This window comes from Microtus ochrogaster, chromosome 8, assembly GCF_000317375.1.
Source record: "Microtus ochrogaster isolate Prairie Vole_2 chromosome 8, MicOch1.0, whole genome shotgun sequence".
Taxonomy (NCBI): Eukaryota; Metazoa; Chordata; class Mammalia; order Rodentia; family Cricetidae; genus Microtus; species Microtus ochrogaster.
In genome coordinates this window covers 34,282,116-34,297,238 of record NC_022015.1, presented here as the reverse complement: position 1 = coordinate 34,297,238, position 15,123 = coordinate 34,282,116, and the positions used below count along the sequence as shown (strand labels likewise).

The following is a 15,123-nucleotide window of genomic DNA, read 5'->3' as shown; positions in this document are numbered from 1 at the left end:
AGCTCTGTAGACAGGCTGGTCTCGAACTCACAGAGATCCGCCTGCCTCTGCCTCCCAAGTGCTGGGATTAAAGGCGGGCGCCACCATCGCCCGGCTAACAATAGGACCAACCACTCAAGAACTGAAAACTCCAAAGCTGTGAGACAAAAGTCAACTTTTTCTCTGTTCAAGTAGATTATCTCATCTATCTTTCAAACTTCGAAACTATAAACTCACTGGCCTAAAATAAACTTAAATCCCAAGGATAAGAAACATTAACTAATGTCAGCCAGGCAATGGCGGCACACTAACTGTGAGTTCTAAGAACTGAACTCTGGTCCTCCGCAAGAGCAGAAAATTTTTATATCCACTGATCAATCTCTTCAGTACCTATTTCAAACAATTTTAAAATCTGGGGCACTCAAGCCAAGAGATCAGGCAGTTGACAAGGGCCTCCTTCCAGATGATCCATTCAGGATGGAAGGTGACAGGGTAGAACAGCATCACGGTAGATCTAAGCCAGGTACAGGGCTCAAGCCTTTAATCAAAGTACTAAGAAGGTAAAGCAAGCTACCTCTGTGCAAGTCTAACCTAGTCTACACAGAATTCCAGCCAGTAGGGGCTACATAGTGCAACCTGTGTCAAAATATTAATTTCAGATGGGTGTGGTGGCCCATGCCTTTAATCCTAGCCCTTAGGAGGCAGAGACAAGCAGATCTCTGTGAGTTTGAGGCCAGTCTGATCTATTCAGCATAATCAGAACATCCAGAGATATGTACGTAAAAAACCCCTCTCTCAAAATCCAAAATAATAATAATAATAATTATTATTATTATTATTATTTTATGTATTTTAGTGTTGGTATTATAAGTGTGTGTCACCATCCCTGACCAGTTAATTTAAAAAAAAAAAGTGCTCCAGTGCCCATGCATACACACAACCTAGAAAAAATAAAGGAAATTTGAAATATACATCCTCAGAATACCCTTCAAGAATGGTGCTGCATCAAAATCATAGCAAAAATCCTTATCCCAGCACTCAGGAGCCAGAAACAGGTGATCTCTGAGTTCAAGACCAACCTGGTCTACACAGTGAGACCTTGTCTAAAAACAAAGCAAACAAAAACGCGTAGCAACACAAGTGTGTTAGCACCTGGAATCCCAGCACTAGAAAGGCTAAGATGAAGGGGGAGGGGGTAATCAAAAGAGCAAGGCCAATCTTGGTACGTGGTGAGACCTTGGTTAGAAAGAAAAATCACCTGCAATTTACTATATAGTACAGAGAGCATGTGTCTAGGGATCCCACAGCCCCAGCTTCCACCCCTAGCAAGGCTAAAAGAAAATAAGAATAAAAGTATAGCAAAGGAACAAGAACATAACACAGAGATCTGTGGTTTTTCTTTTTTGTCTCTCTAGTCTCACCTCACACCCACTATCCTCCTGCCTCGGCCTCCAAAATGTGTCGATTCTAACGGTGCACCTTCACATCCTGCTGGTTTTCTAGGTTACTTGTTTAAAAAAAAAGATGAAGAAGCATATTTAAATTAGGTCTGCAGCAAATGTCTCATCAGAGGATATCGAGGACATCAAGGGTACAGCACTACACAGAACTGGATCCACACCCTCCCACCAAAAGGAAAACAATGACAAGAATGTCAGCTTCAAAAGACAGGGATGGTGGTGCACGCCTTTAATTCCAGAGGATCTCAGGCCAGCCTGGTCTAAGAAGTTAAGTTCCAAAACATCCAGAGCTACCTAGTGAGACCTGATCTAAAAACAAAACAAACAAATAAAGAATGCCAGCTGAGCCAGTCCCAGCAGTAGAAGGACATGCCAGGGAGTACCTGTCTTACTCTTCCTAGGAGAGTGACTTGCTACTCTATGAAGGGACAGTTAAATACAGCAACAAAGGTTTAACAGGGAGAATTGACTGAATGCAGCCAACAGGGCAGCATACCAGTCTTCCCAGCTACTTCTGAAGCTGAGGCAGGAAAATGACTGAATCCAGGAGATGGAGGTCAGCCTAAGTGATGTAGCCATCACTACAGAGCGTGTGTGCTAATAGTGGTGAGGAAAAAGAGCATACTTTAAATTCCTTGTAAATAGACTCACAACAGCCCACAATACCAATAAGCTTAGAACTGGTCAAAGATTTCCTAATTTCTATAGGCACAATGAGGCTAAAAGCAAGGCTCTGATCTGTTGGTAATGTGACCAGCAACAACCACCTCCACCAAAAATAAAAAAAGCTAATGATCTGGTTTTTGTTGTTGTTTGTGGGTGGTTTGGTGTTTTGGTTATGGTTCAATTTGGTGTCTTTTCAGAAAGGTTCTCAAGTCATCTAAGGCTAGCCTCAAACTTGCTATGTAGCCTGATCCTCCTGCCTGCCTCTGCTTCCCAAGTGCTGGGGTTCCAGGCATGCACAGGCTGGGCTTCGGTCAGAAGGGCTTCTGTAGGAGGAGCCACAGGATACAAAGCTGAGCTGCTTGTTTGCTTGTTTTTTGGTTTGGTTTTTGTTTGTTTGTTTGTTTGTTTGTTTGTTGTTGTTGTTTGTTTGAGATAGGTCTCTATTAGCTCTGGCTGTCATGGACTGTGTAAACCAGACTGAACTCAGACTCACAGAGATCCACCTAGCTCTGCTCCCAAGTGCAAGGATTAAAGACATGAACCACAACACCCAACCTCAGAACTATATTTTGAAGTATAAAAAACACAGGACTTTTCCAAAATACTCAACTTGTATTTTCATCATTTAAAAAGATTTCACCATAATCTAGTGCTTTTGAAACTGCAACTAGAACACAGACTTCCTCTCCACCACCTCACAGGAGGCATAGCCTGCCCTCAGGCAACTGTCTGGGAACCCAGGGAGCCAGCAGCCTAGGCCTCAGGGCAATCTGAGGGTTCACCACACCTACCTTACCATCAACACACTTGACCTTCATCAGAAGATGACCCACTGTGAATCTGGCCTTCTGCCTTTCAGCTATCCTTGAGGCCAGTACCAACCAAGGAAGGTAAATGGGAGCAGTAAATGCCAAGCCACTGTGGTTCTCATAGGTTGAAGTTTCAGGCTCCAGATATGCACAGAGCAGAGGAACCAGACTGACACGAAACCTGGCTACAGGTTTTTCCACATGAGCACACAATGCAGGAAGAGAGGTACTGGCTCAAAGCTTTGGTGGCCATGTGAACTGCATACTACAGCACCTAACAACAGAGAATGGGACCTCCACAGCAGGACTTCTCTTCCACTGGGGCACAGGCAGATGTGGACACATCCCTGCCCACCCCCCTCTGAAAATCCCAATACCACCAGTCCAGCATTGTACCCTGTGGCTCCTCCCACAGAAGCCCTTCTGACCTAACCTACCCTCATTCCTACCTCTAATCCTCAGCCCTTCTTCTCTAACAACACTGAAGAGAAATGGGTGAGGTTGGTGATGGAATTCTTCGCTGCAGGGGCCACCCAGTTCCCTGGAGGGTTTTGGCAACTCTGACTTTGTAACCTCAGGCTCCACACTCTAGGTCTTCAGCAGTTCTGGGTACAAGACACTATTTCCCAGTGAAGCCCCTGTCTACTCACAAGCTATCTATTTTATACATCTTGGCCAAGCCTAACAATGCCACATCCCCCCCAGGACTAATTATGAAACACTGCCATGGCCCTCATCTCAGCACAGCAACACCCAGTTAATCCTAGACACCATGAAATCTCCCAGAATAAACTGCACACGTGGCACTGTGTTTTCAGGACGCGTCACCCTTGTTGGCCTTCACACGGAAGTCAGGAAAGTATAAAAAGCAAACCCTTATTATATATTTTTGCAATCTAAGTGTAAAGCAGCATACAACTTAGTAAAAACCATCCGTTTGATTTTGATCTCTGGTTTGGATTTGTTAGGTTTTCTTTTTTTCTTTTTTGGTTTTTTTTTTTTGTTTTGTTTTTGTTTTTTTTTGAGACAGGGCTTCTCTGTGTAGCCCTGGATGTTCTGGAACTCGCTCTGTAGACAAGGCCTTGAACTCACAGATCTGCCTGCCTCTGCCTCCCAAGCGCTGGGATTAAAGGTGTGCGCTACCACCACCCCCTCTGGAGTTTGTTCTTGCTGCTGTTTTCAAACAGGGTCTTCCTCTGAAGCCCAGAATGATCTGGAATTCATGGTCCTACTGCTTCACTCAGCCTCTGCAGTACTGGGATTACAAGCGTGCAGAACACCTAGCTTAGGTTTTAAGTGAAGGCTATTCAATCTGCATTTCTGTCTAACTAGGGAGATTTTTATTTAGCGTCTACACACAAAAGTTGAAAGACGCCATCTAACTTTGTACCTCCCATAGCTTCCACATCAGGCCACACCAGGCCACATACCTTTCACTGCGGACCAGATGGGAGGGTGGGAGCGGAACATTCCAGTATTTTATTAACCTGCAGTCAGGTGAGGACTACACAACACACTTCCATTCCACCTGAAAAGAATGCTTGCTAGGCAAGGCCACACCCAAGTACATAATCCTCCAAAGTTACCTTGGAATTGCAGATTTGTAATATCCAAATACCTTACATAGCTCTATTATTTCTCCATGTCTCCTGTAGGATCACCCGCCTCCAATCAGAGAAGTCCATCAAGAAAGGTGTCCATTCCACTCCACCTCCAGATCTAAGAAATCTATCGGGCAAGAGCCCACCATGTCCATCCTAATGGCAGTGCAGGTTCGCTGCTTTTTTTTTTCTTAAGTTTTCTGATTTAAGAGGGTTTTTTTCTTTGTGATGGCATTTCACTGAGAAACCCAGGCTGACATCAAATGCAGTCTTGCCTCTGGAATTAAAGGTTTACACTACCATGCATAGCTTCAGCATAGTTTTTTGGTTTTTTATTTCTTTTTAAATTACATTTACTTATTTGTATATGTGTGAGCATGCACATGTGCCATCATACATGTGTTGAAGTCAGAGACAACTTGAGGAAGTCAGTTCTTTCCTTCCATCATGTGGGTCCTAAGGCTCAAACTCTAGTTGTCAGTCTTAACCCTCTGAGCTAACACTTTTGACAAATTTATTACAAATTAACAAAAATACTTTTGTTTTTGGAACCTTATAAATCCTCAAGTTTGAGCTCGGGGTTGGCTCAAGAATCTGCCACAGATGAGATCCACCAGCGCTCAACCCTTCTGCTCAAGAGTTCACACTATGTATTTCAACTCTTCTCATACTATGTAAACTCTCTTCAAAATACCATTTTCAGGGATGGGAAGATGGTTAAGTGGCTAAGAGCACCTGTTTTCTTGCAAAGGCCCAGGGCATGTTTCCCAGCACCCACCCAGCACTCAACAGCCATCCAGAACTCCAGTTGCAGGGAATCCAACATCTTCGGACCTCAGGCACCAGGATGAATTCAGTACTCAGACGTACACGCAAACAAAACTTATACACAAAAAATTAAACTGATTTTTTTAAAAAATAACCATTTTCTACAGCAGATGCTCATCTGCCCTTCTAGTCTGACTCATTTGTTTTTTAAAGAGCTGAGGAAATGCCATTTAATCCCACAGAGACAGCCTTTCTAAGAACCCTGCTGCAAGCAGTTGCCAAAGCAGCAGAGAATCACTCTAAGAGGAAAGAGGGACCAGGTGTGGTGCCACACACTGCAATCCTAGCACTAAAAAGGCTAACCTGGACTACACGTGAATTCAAGGCTGGGAGCAGGGAGGGCCATGTGATCGCTGCTAAGTTCTGACATGGGAAGATGCTATGGGATATGCAATGGACAGCCAATTTGTCATAAAAGAAACAGTGACACCACCCTTCAGAGAGGAGGGAGAGAAATGAAGATGGCACTATGGTGCTATGAAGTGGGCATTGCCTGTATGCCCTGATCAAACTACAGTGCAGCACAGGAGCCCTGCCTGTAGCAGAGACTTCCTTCCTCATCCCTCTTCATACTGTCACAAGCTTACAAAATGGGTTTCTAAGGAATATGAATTATGCAGAAGATTGCAAAAGAAAATGTGCAAGACAAGCATTCTTCTCAAAAAGTCAGCACTTTCAATGGGACAGTCAGGAAAGAAGACAAAGTGAACTGCATAGACTTTAATTCTGAAGGTTCTTTTTAAAACTCAACAAAAAGTTAGGCATGGTGATACATGACTATAATCTCAGCACTGCAGAGGCAGCCTGGACTACCTAAGCAGACCTTATTTCCAAATTAATTAATTAGTCAATTAATAAATATGCCAAGTGTGATAGCTCACACGGTGCTCAGAGGGCTAAGACAATAGGACTACACAGTGAGTTCCAGGTCAGCCTGGACTACAGTATGAGTCTCACAAAAGTAAAGATTTGTTTAAACTAAAACAAAGGCTGGAGAAATGGCTCAGCAGTTAAGAGAGTTTGCTGCCCTTACAGAGGACCTGAGTTCAGTCCCAGCACCCACATCAGGTAGCTCACACCCACCTTCAGCTCCAGCTCTAGAGTATCTGATGCCCCACAGGCACCTGCTCTCATGTGCACATAACCACATCAAATACAATTAAAAACAAAGCAAATCAGTCAGGCACTGGCGGCACAAGCCTTTAATCCCAGCATCAAGAGGCAGAGACAGAGGCAGGTGGATCTATGCGAGTTCAAGTTTGAGGCCAGCCTGGTCTACAGAGCAAGCTCCAGGAAAGGCTCCAAAGCTACACAGAGAAACCCTGTTTCAAAAAAACAAAAAATAAAAATTAAAAAATAAAACAAAATAAAATAGAGCAAGTCAAACAAAGAAAACAAAAATTAAAAAAGGGAAACCCTGTCCCAAAAAAAACCAGCCAGGGGGATAAGAGCACTGGCTGCTCTTCCAGAGGTCCTGAGTTCAATTCCCAGCAAGCACATGGTAGTTCATAACCATCTGTAATGAGATCTGGTATCCTCTTCTGGCCCAGAGGGATACATGCAGACAGAATATTGTATATATAATAAATTAAAAAAATTAAGAAAAAAAAACCAGCCAGGCAGTGGTGCTGCATGCCTTTAATCTCAGCACTCAAGAGGCAGAGATGGGCAGATCTCTATGAGTTCAAGGCCAGCCTGGTCTACAAGAGCTAGTTCCAGGACAGCCAGGGCTATTACACAGAGAAACCCTATCTTGAAAACCCCCCCAAAAAATAAATGAATGAATGAATAAACAAACAAATAAATAAATAAATAAAAATATTCAACAGACCAAGTTTAATTTGTTTTTACCATTATGCAGGAAAATCAAATAACTTTATATTTAATGTTTACATGGAACTTAAGCAGAATTTGAATTGTTATGCTCCGTTTCTGAATGTCCAACTTATAGCTAATAACTGAGGTTCTATGAATAAATAAATATTTGAGACTTTAGTAATGCTAAAGTACAGTTCAAAGGGGCATCCACAACAGCAGACCCTGATAGCTGCGCACAACAGACGACATTCTTCTCTTAGGAACATTCAAGACATACCACTTGGCCACCCTTGTCTTCCTTCACTTGAGCCCTAAGGAGGCACCTAACCTACATTGTCTCTAAGTCCCAATCCCAGCCCCAGCCCCCACACAGGGATAAATGGCAATTTTTGCAATTTCCTGCCCATGGCAACATGACTACTCTCACAAAGACCTTCTGTCTTTCTGTTGTAGTCCTGCCTGTTCTGCATCAATTCTCAGAATATGCCGTGTTCAGCACGGTCATAGAAAGATGCTCTTTAACTTGTGATGAAGTTGTGCCCAGAAAACCCACAGTAAGGTGAAAATAGTGCAGCAGAAAAGGCATTGAACTCACTTAGCCCAGAGCCACAAGCTCAGTAGCACACTGCAGAACCACACTTGTCTATACTAGTGGCCAGGGACTGAGGGGATGCAGCACTCACTGCCACTGCTCAGTGTCACGAAAGGATCATGCCACAAGCAGCCCAGGAGAAGATACAAACTCAAAGCCAGATTTTCATGGACTGTGCATTGCTTGCATGCACATTAACAAGAACAAAAACCCCATCGGGCCAAAGCACCTTAGTTGGGGATCACTGGTGTTCCCAATCATACTGGACTGTTGGTATGTCAACAGCAGTAGACAAGTTCCATTTCACTGGGGCTGTGGCCCAGTGACAGTGCTCTCACCTAACATGAGTGAGGCCTGGGTTCCATCCTCAGCACTGCAAAAGCTAGAGGAAAGCATGCTTATTTAAGCGATATATGGTTCTGCCTGATGGACATACATCACTCGTGGAAAAGCAAGTGAAATTCCAAACCCCTAATGTCAGACAGAAGGGTTGTGGTTTCCTTGGAACACTATCAATACAACAGGCTATATAGGTGTCAAGGACCACACTGAGTGAAAAAGCCAACCTCCAAAGGTCACATGCTGTACAATTCCATTTATGTGACATCCTTGAGATCACAAAATTACAGAGCTGGTGATCAGATTAGCGGTTGCCATGGTGGGAGGCGGTAGGTGTGGTTATGAGAGCTGATGCCACGGAGCTTCATGGTAACAGAGCAGAGCAGTCTCTCACAGAGGTGGAAGTCACACGAAGATGCTCAAACTAAAACCACACAGCACCACACACACACACACACACACACACACACACGCTCAGATACACGTTAAGTACAGGTAAAACTACTGACATCTAGGGGCTGAAATACTCAAGGCCTCAATTCAAAATCCAGCACCAAAATAACTAAATAAACAAAGAAAGAAAGTAATGAAATCTATATAGCCCAGTGGTTTGTACTGTTTTCCAGTGTTGAAAATATCCTATTTACAAAAGATGTCCACATCAGGAAAGGTGGGGTAAAGGATGCCAAGGACTTTCCTGTCAATTTCTTCACAACTTCTGTATTGACTGGTTTTGTGTGTCAACTTGACACAAGCTAAGCTAAAGTCATCAAAGAGGAAGGAGCCACAGTTGAGGAAATGTCTGAGACCCAGCTGTGAGGCATTTTCTCATTTAGTGATCAATGGGGGAGGGTCCAGTCCATGCTCAGTGGTGCCATCCCTGACACTGCTGGTCCTGGGATCTATAAGAAGGTGGGCTGAACAAGTCATATGAAGCAAACCACTAAGCAGCTCCCTTCCATGGCCTCTGCATCAGCTCTACATCAGCTCCTGCCCTATTTGAGCTCCTGTCCTGACTTCCTTCCGTGATGAACAGCAATGCTGAAGTGTAAGCCCAATAAACTCTTTCCTCCCCAACTTACTTTTTAGTCATGGTGTTTCATCACAGCAATAGAAACCCTAACTAAGACAACTTCCTATGACTCTATAAATATTTCAAAATAAGAAATTATAGCTGGGCAGTGGTGTCACATGCCTTTAATCCCAGCACTTGGGACACAGCAGGCGAATCTCTGTGAGTTCGAGGCCAGCATGGTTTGCAGAGCTAGTTCCAGGGCGGTCAGGGCTACACAAAGAAACTCTGTCCTGAAAAACTAAAAGATTAAAAAGAGAAAGAAAAAGAAATTATTTTAAAACTTAGACTTTAAAATTAAAAAAAAAAGACACTAGAATTTTACTTTTTTAACATCTGGTGGGGCAAATGTGCCAGAGCAAACACGCCGCGGTGTGTATGGAGATGCTAAAGACCACTGTTGGGAGTCAGTTCTCTCCTACCACAGGGGACCAGGGATGGAGCTATGGTCATGGGCTTGGCAGCCAGTGCCCTTACCAGTTGAGCTATCTTACCAGCTCAAATTTTTTTCTTCATGACAGCTTACAAGAGAAACAGCAATGGCTTAGCAGTTAAGAACACTGGGTATGCCAGGCATGGTGACACAGGCATTTAATCCCAGCACTCGGGAGGTAGAGGCGTCTCTGTGAGTTTGAGCCTGGTCTATAGAGCGAGTTCCAGAAAAGTCAAAGACTACAGAGAACTACAGAGAATCCCTGTTTCGGGGAAAGAGAGAGAGAAAGGGAGAGAAAAAAGAAAAGAATACTGGCTGTTCTTGCAAAGATACTGGTTCAATTCCTAACCCTCACATGGTTGCTAACAACTGCCTATAACTCCAGTTCCAAAGAGTCTGATATCCTCTTCTGACCTCCACAGGCAACAGGCACACATGTAGCATACATACATACAGTCAGACATGCAGGCAAAACATTCATTTTATATATGTATATAAAATGTATATATGCATAATATAGATATATATATAATACTGGATGCATATATATATTGTATGTGTACGTTGTTAAAGAAGCAAAAATCAAGCTGAGGTGGCCCAGCAGTCAAGAATACGTGCTGCTCTTGCAAAGGACACAGGTTCAGTTCCCAGCACCCACCAACCACATGGGTAGATCACAACCACCTGTAACTCCTGTTCCAGGGAATCCAACAGCTGGCCTCTTCTGGAACCTGCAGGCACATGATACACATATAAACAAGCAGGCACACACATATACATAAATAAAAATAAATAAAGGCAAGAGAAACAGAAGCAATTTACAGGACTCTGACACACCGAAATAACATTACTGAATTCATAGCCCTGGATGAATTAGATCAGGAAAGAGCAAGTAAGTTAGTCTTAAGAGACAGAATTTGTCTGTTACCTGAGCTGCAAAGCTACAGGTCTAAGTGACATGGGAGGGGGGTGGTGGCCACCTATGCTAAGAGGGTAAACTAGTAACCCAAGTGCAGATGCAGAACCTTCCCGCTCACATCCCTTTTTCCCCCTCGATCCTTCCCTTTCTCTCAAGGTTCAACAGAGGCCTTCAAAGAGAGAAGCATCAGGTTAAAAAGCTGCTGAAACAGATTCCGACGATACTGCAGCCTACAAGTAACTCTTGAGAACCAAGGCACACTGGCAGGTGGCTTCCAGTTACGGGGCTGGATGCAGAGCCAGGATCCTGCATTGTACCTTGGGGGCTGACCTGGGGAGCGCCTCTCCACAGAGCCACCACTCACTCTCACCATGAGTAAACAAGAGTGACCCCCTCCTCATGGCCTAAGGATCAAGTTCGCACCAACTCTGGTCCCTGCTCCCTCCTGAGAGCTTCTGTGTCTTACTTGTAGCTGACTCACTGACAGAGGACATATTGTGTGCCAGACACTGAGGGGCACGGAAGGGGTGAAGAAAAGAGCGAGGACAGAGGGCCCTTACTTTGGTGCTTCCTGTAGAGCAGGACACAGACTCCACTGGAAAAGACATCACAACAGAGGACACAGCTCCTTAGAGGAGGGCCACAGTGTCGATAGAGGCCAGCCAGTAGGAAAGCCAGACAGAGACCTGGATCCCAGATAGGCCCAGGTACCCCCTCTCTTAATGGTACCTCTGGGAATGATCTTGTAGGCTTCCTACATCTTTGAGGAACAATTTACCACCACTACAACTGAGGCACCTGGTGTTACCAAACACACTCCAAGACACAGAATACCCCCCACCCCAACAAATGCCAATCATTCCCAAAGATCAGCTGCTCCAACACAGGGAAAGCTTGCTCTACAGTCAGGCAATAAGTCATTTACCAAGTTCTCACTAGGTGCCACCTCTGATCAAACACTTGGGTGAGAAACTGGCTTTCACTTTCAATGTCCTGATCAGCTGAACTCTCCTCCTCAGAGAATACAATGACAGGATGGGGGAGATGGCAGGGGCGGCGGGCCAGGCTGCCATGCCATACCTGAAGATCCACATGATGGAAGAAGAGAAGGGATTTCTCAGAGAGATGTCCTCTGACCACCACCTCAGAGGCACCATGGCTTGTGGATGAATACACCTACACACACACGCACCTATAAATGTAGTTTTTTAACAAAAATTTTAGAAAAAAATTCATCATGACTATGAATGCTATGGTCTACAACTTTGGTAAGCCCTAGTCCAAGGATGCTTGTTTCTTTGCAGAGGACAAAATCTACTCCTCCAGAATCCTGCAGACCCAGGCAGGCTGGGGTCCTGCATCCAGTCTTAGGGAATACTGTCTTAAAGTGTTAGTATGATGACAGCACCAGACAAAGTTCCTCAGGACACACGTTAATCTCTAAAGTAACAAAAGTCATGGAGTCAGCTATTTACTGGATGGGGGGGAGGGGGAGATTTAATAACCAACTGACAGGAAAATAGCTTTTCTTCTCTTCAGTAAGGGGCTGTCTGATCACCCTCCGAAGTTTCTGTAAACCAAAGTCCTGGGCACCCGCCCTACCTGACCTTTAACCTTCCAACCCATTTCACTTTGGGCGGATTTTTTTTCTACCCAGGGGACACTGTCTACAGAACTGCTCTCAGCAGAGAAGCAAGAGCAGCTTCCAGCATCCACACCCGGCTGCGGCCGGTTCCCTGGGGGAATGAGTCACTTTAATCGCAGTGGGTGAGATCTAATCATCGCCCAACACTCTGCCTGAATCAGGTCCGAGACGTACGGTGTCCTGATCCCCGCCCAAAGAGAAAATCCACGCTGGTTTGGAAAAGGCTGAGTTAAAAGCTCCATTACTAGAAAGACCAAGATGACATCATGCTGGGGAGGGGCGTCTTGGGCCGGAAGCCCCTCGACGGTGCCACAAACCCCACAGACATCCCACCCCGCCCCACATTCCCATTGCTACCCCTAGCTCTCAAGACACCTAAACCCCGCATCTCAGTCTGAACACCCACAGGCAATTCCCAGCCGTCCAAACCGATACACGCACCCACTCCACCCGGGGTCCGCACCCCCTGATCTCTGCCTCGCACCTCTGCTTCCTACCCCCACCCCACTGCCAGATTAGCACGTCCAGGACCCAGCCCCGCACGCTGGCCTGAATCTCCACTCCACACCCCCACTGTCTGTCCAACACCAGGGAAACAACCACCCCCGCCCTAGCCTGGGTCTCCGCAGCAGACAACCAACTCCCGCCAGATGTGCACCCAGGACGCGCGCTCTGTACCCTAAGTGCCCGCGCGGGACCCCCGCCCCACGGCGCGATCTTCACCCCGCAGCCCTCATTCCCAGGCCTCCGCCGACCCGCGCGCCCGCTCACATAGCCCTCCCCATCGGGGCCGCACCCCCAGGCCCCCGGCCGCACCTGCGGACCCCCAGCCGCGCCCCCACTCAGGCCCTCCCGGTGCCTAGCACTCACAGTTGCGGATGTCGGAGATGAAGACCGCTAGGCCCCGCATCCCGTCCCCCTTGGATACGGCCGGCATCTTCGCGCCCCGGGAGCGGCCTCGGCGGCAGGCTGGAACAGCGCGGGCGCGGCCGTCACGCCGAGGAGCCCTGGAGCGCGGAGCCGCCTAGCCGACTCGGGCCCCCGAGCGCCGCTCGCTGGGCCGCGCGCGCGAGCACGCACGACGCACGCGCAGACGCGCACGCTGAGCCCTCGCGCCCGGCGATGGGCGGTGCGAGAGGGCGTGCGCATTCTCGCGGTGCAGTGCTGGGGGGGGGGGGGGGGGGAGCGTGGCGCTGGATGGGGCCGGACCGCGGCCCGAAGAAGCCGAGCTGTGCTGTGCTGTGCGGAGCGCGCAGGCGCCGCGCCTCCTATTTTCACCGCCTGGCAAAGGATCCTTCTAAAGTAAACCTGACTAGCCCCCGGATCTTGCTGTCATGAGTGGGCCCGGCTTCACGTAGATAAGGACACCGACACCAGAGCCGACCAACCCTGTGTCACGCAGAAGACGGGGGAGGGGAGGAAGTGGGGTGCTGTGCTGCTACACTAGCACCTGCAGCGGTCAACCTTCGTCTGTCAAACCCGCCTCAGCATAGCTCTCTTGCGGTGGGACTGGCCTCCTACCACCCGTGTGGAGCCGGAGCCGGAGGCGCTTGCGAGCCTCTAAACTGGGAAAAAAGGAAGCGCTGCTCCAGGACCCCACTTCCTTTACAAAAGGGGAAACGGAGGCTTGAAGATACACTGACCACCCTTGCCGAGGTGACTGTTGTATGGAGTACAACCTCTCAGCACCCATTCAGGCCCCTTTGCTTCTTACTTCTGCTCCCCTGTTCCACTCTCTAGCCAAGTGGACCCATTGAATCCTTCCTGTGATCCCATTTTGCAGAGGACCTGGCTGGGCCCAACACTTCTGGAAATGGAAAGTATGATGGCCCTTCCCCAGCTGAAATCAGGTGAAATTCTGTGAAATCAGGTGGTTTTGAAGAGGAAACTCCCCACCTCAGGTGGTTATCCTGGCCCAAATCCACCAGGCAGACTTTTGTCCCTTCCCATCCTTTTTTGCAGAGTCCACGTGGAGTCTAGCCTGGAGACGGAAGAGACAGGAGGGCCCTCCCAGGAATCAGGCACCCCACTAAGGCCCTGTAACTGAGATTATAAAAAGCCAACTCTCTGGCAAGGCTGCTGAGTTTGCCTAAATTTGTTTTTGTTTTGTTTTGGTTTTTGTGTGTGTGTGTGTGTGTTTGTTTGTTTGTTTGTTTTTGTTTGTTTCCGAGACAGGGTTTCTCTGTAGCGTTTGGAGCCTGTCCTGGAACTAGCTCTTATAGACCAGGCTAGCCTCGAACTCACAGAGATCTACCTTCCTCTGCCTCCTGAGCGTTGAGGTTAAAGGCGTGGGCCACCACCACCCTGCTGCCTGACTAAGTTTTCTAAGGCAAAGAGCCAGCACCAGAGAATAAACTTCCCACAGTCACCTCCTGGCAGAGGTATTGACTCTTTAGCTTGTCCTCCCCATCAAAAGGATGCTTCTGGACCATATGAGGAGTGCTAAGCAGGGAGCAATATGAACCCCCAATGCCTATGCCCAGAGAGGAATACAGATGCAGGAGGGGCTCAGACTCCTCCATTGCACTGACTCTGAGATTCACCACAACTGTCTGTGATGGTTAATAGTTAAATAAAATTTTATCATAATTTATTCATTGAAGGGTATGCAATGTGGAGACCAAAAGACACCTCATGAGAGTCGGTTCTCTCTTTCCATCTTGTGAGTCCAAGGAAGCACCTTTACCTGTTGAGCCATCTCAAAAGATGGTTGATCTTGATTGTCAGTTTGAGGGATTTATAATCACCATGAGAACAAACATCTGGGCAAGCCTGTGAGGAAGTTTCTAGGTTAGTTAAGTTGAGATGGGAAGGCCCACCATAAATATAGGCAGCGCGGGTCCTGTGCTGGTTAAAAAGAACGAATGGTGTTGGAGGGTCTTCTGTCTTTGTGTTGCTTTCATTGGGTAACACAGAAACTACTTTGGGTCCTTGATAGGGCAAAACTTAGGTAGGCAAAAAA

At 46.8% G+C, this 15,123-nt stretch overlaps 1 protein-coding gene across 2 annotated transcripts in view; it reads right to left on the bottom strand.

Moving 5' to 3' along the window:
* Positions 1-13,229, bottom strand: part of Ap2a2 (adaptor related protein complex 2 subunit alpha 2) — a 66,260-nt gene extending 53,031 nt beyond the window's left edge. Inside the window, exon 1 of one of the 2 annotated variants that reach the window (XM_005351533.3) lies at positions 13,032-13,229. In XM_005351533.3, coding sequence (XP_005351590.1) covers positions 13,032-13,098 — 67 coding nt within the window. In that variant the 5' untranslated portion in view covers positions 13,099-13,229. The remainder of the gene's footprint in view (positions 1-13,031) is intronic. The other variant, XM_005351534.2, reaches the window with a different exon arrangement.
* Between the last annotated feature and the right edge of the window lie 1,894 nt (positions 13,230-15,123).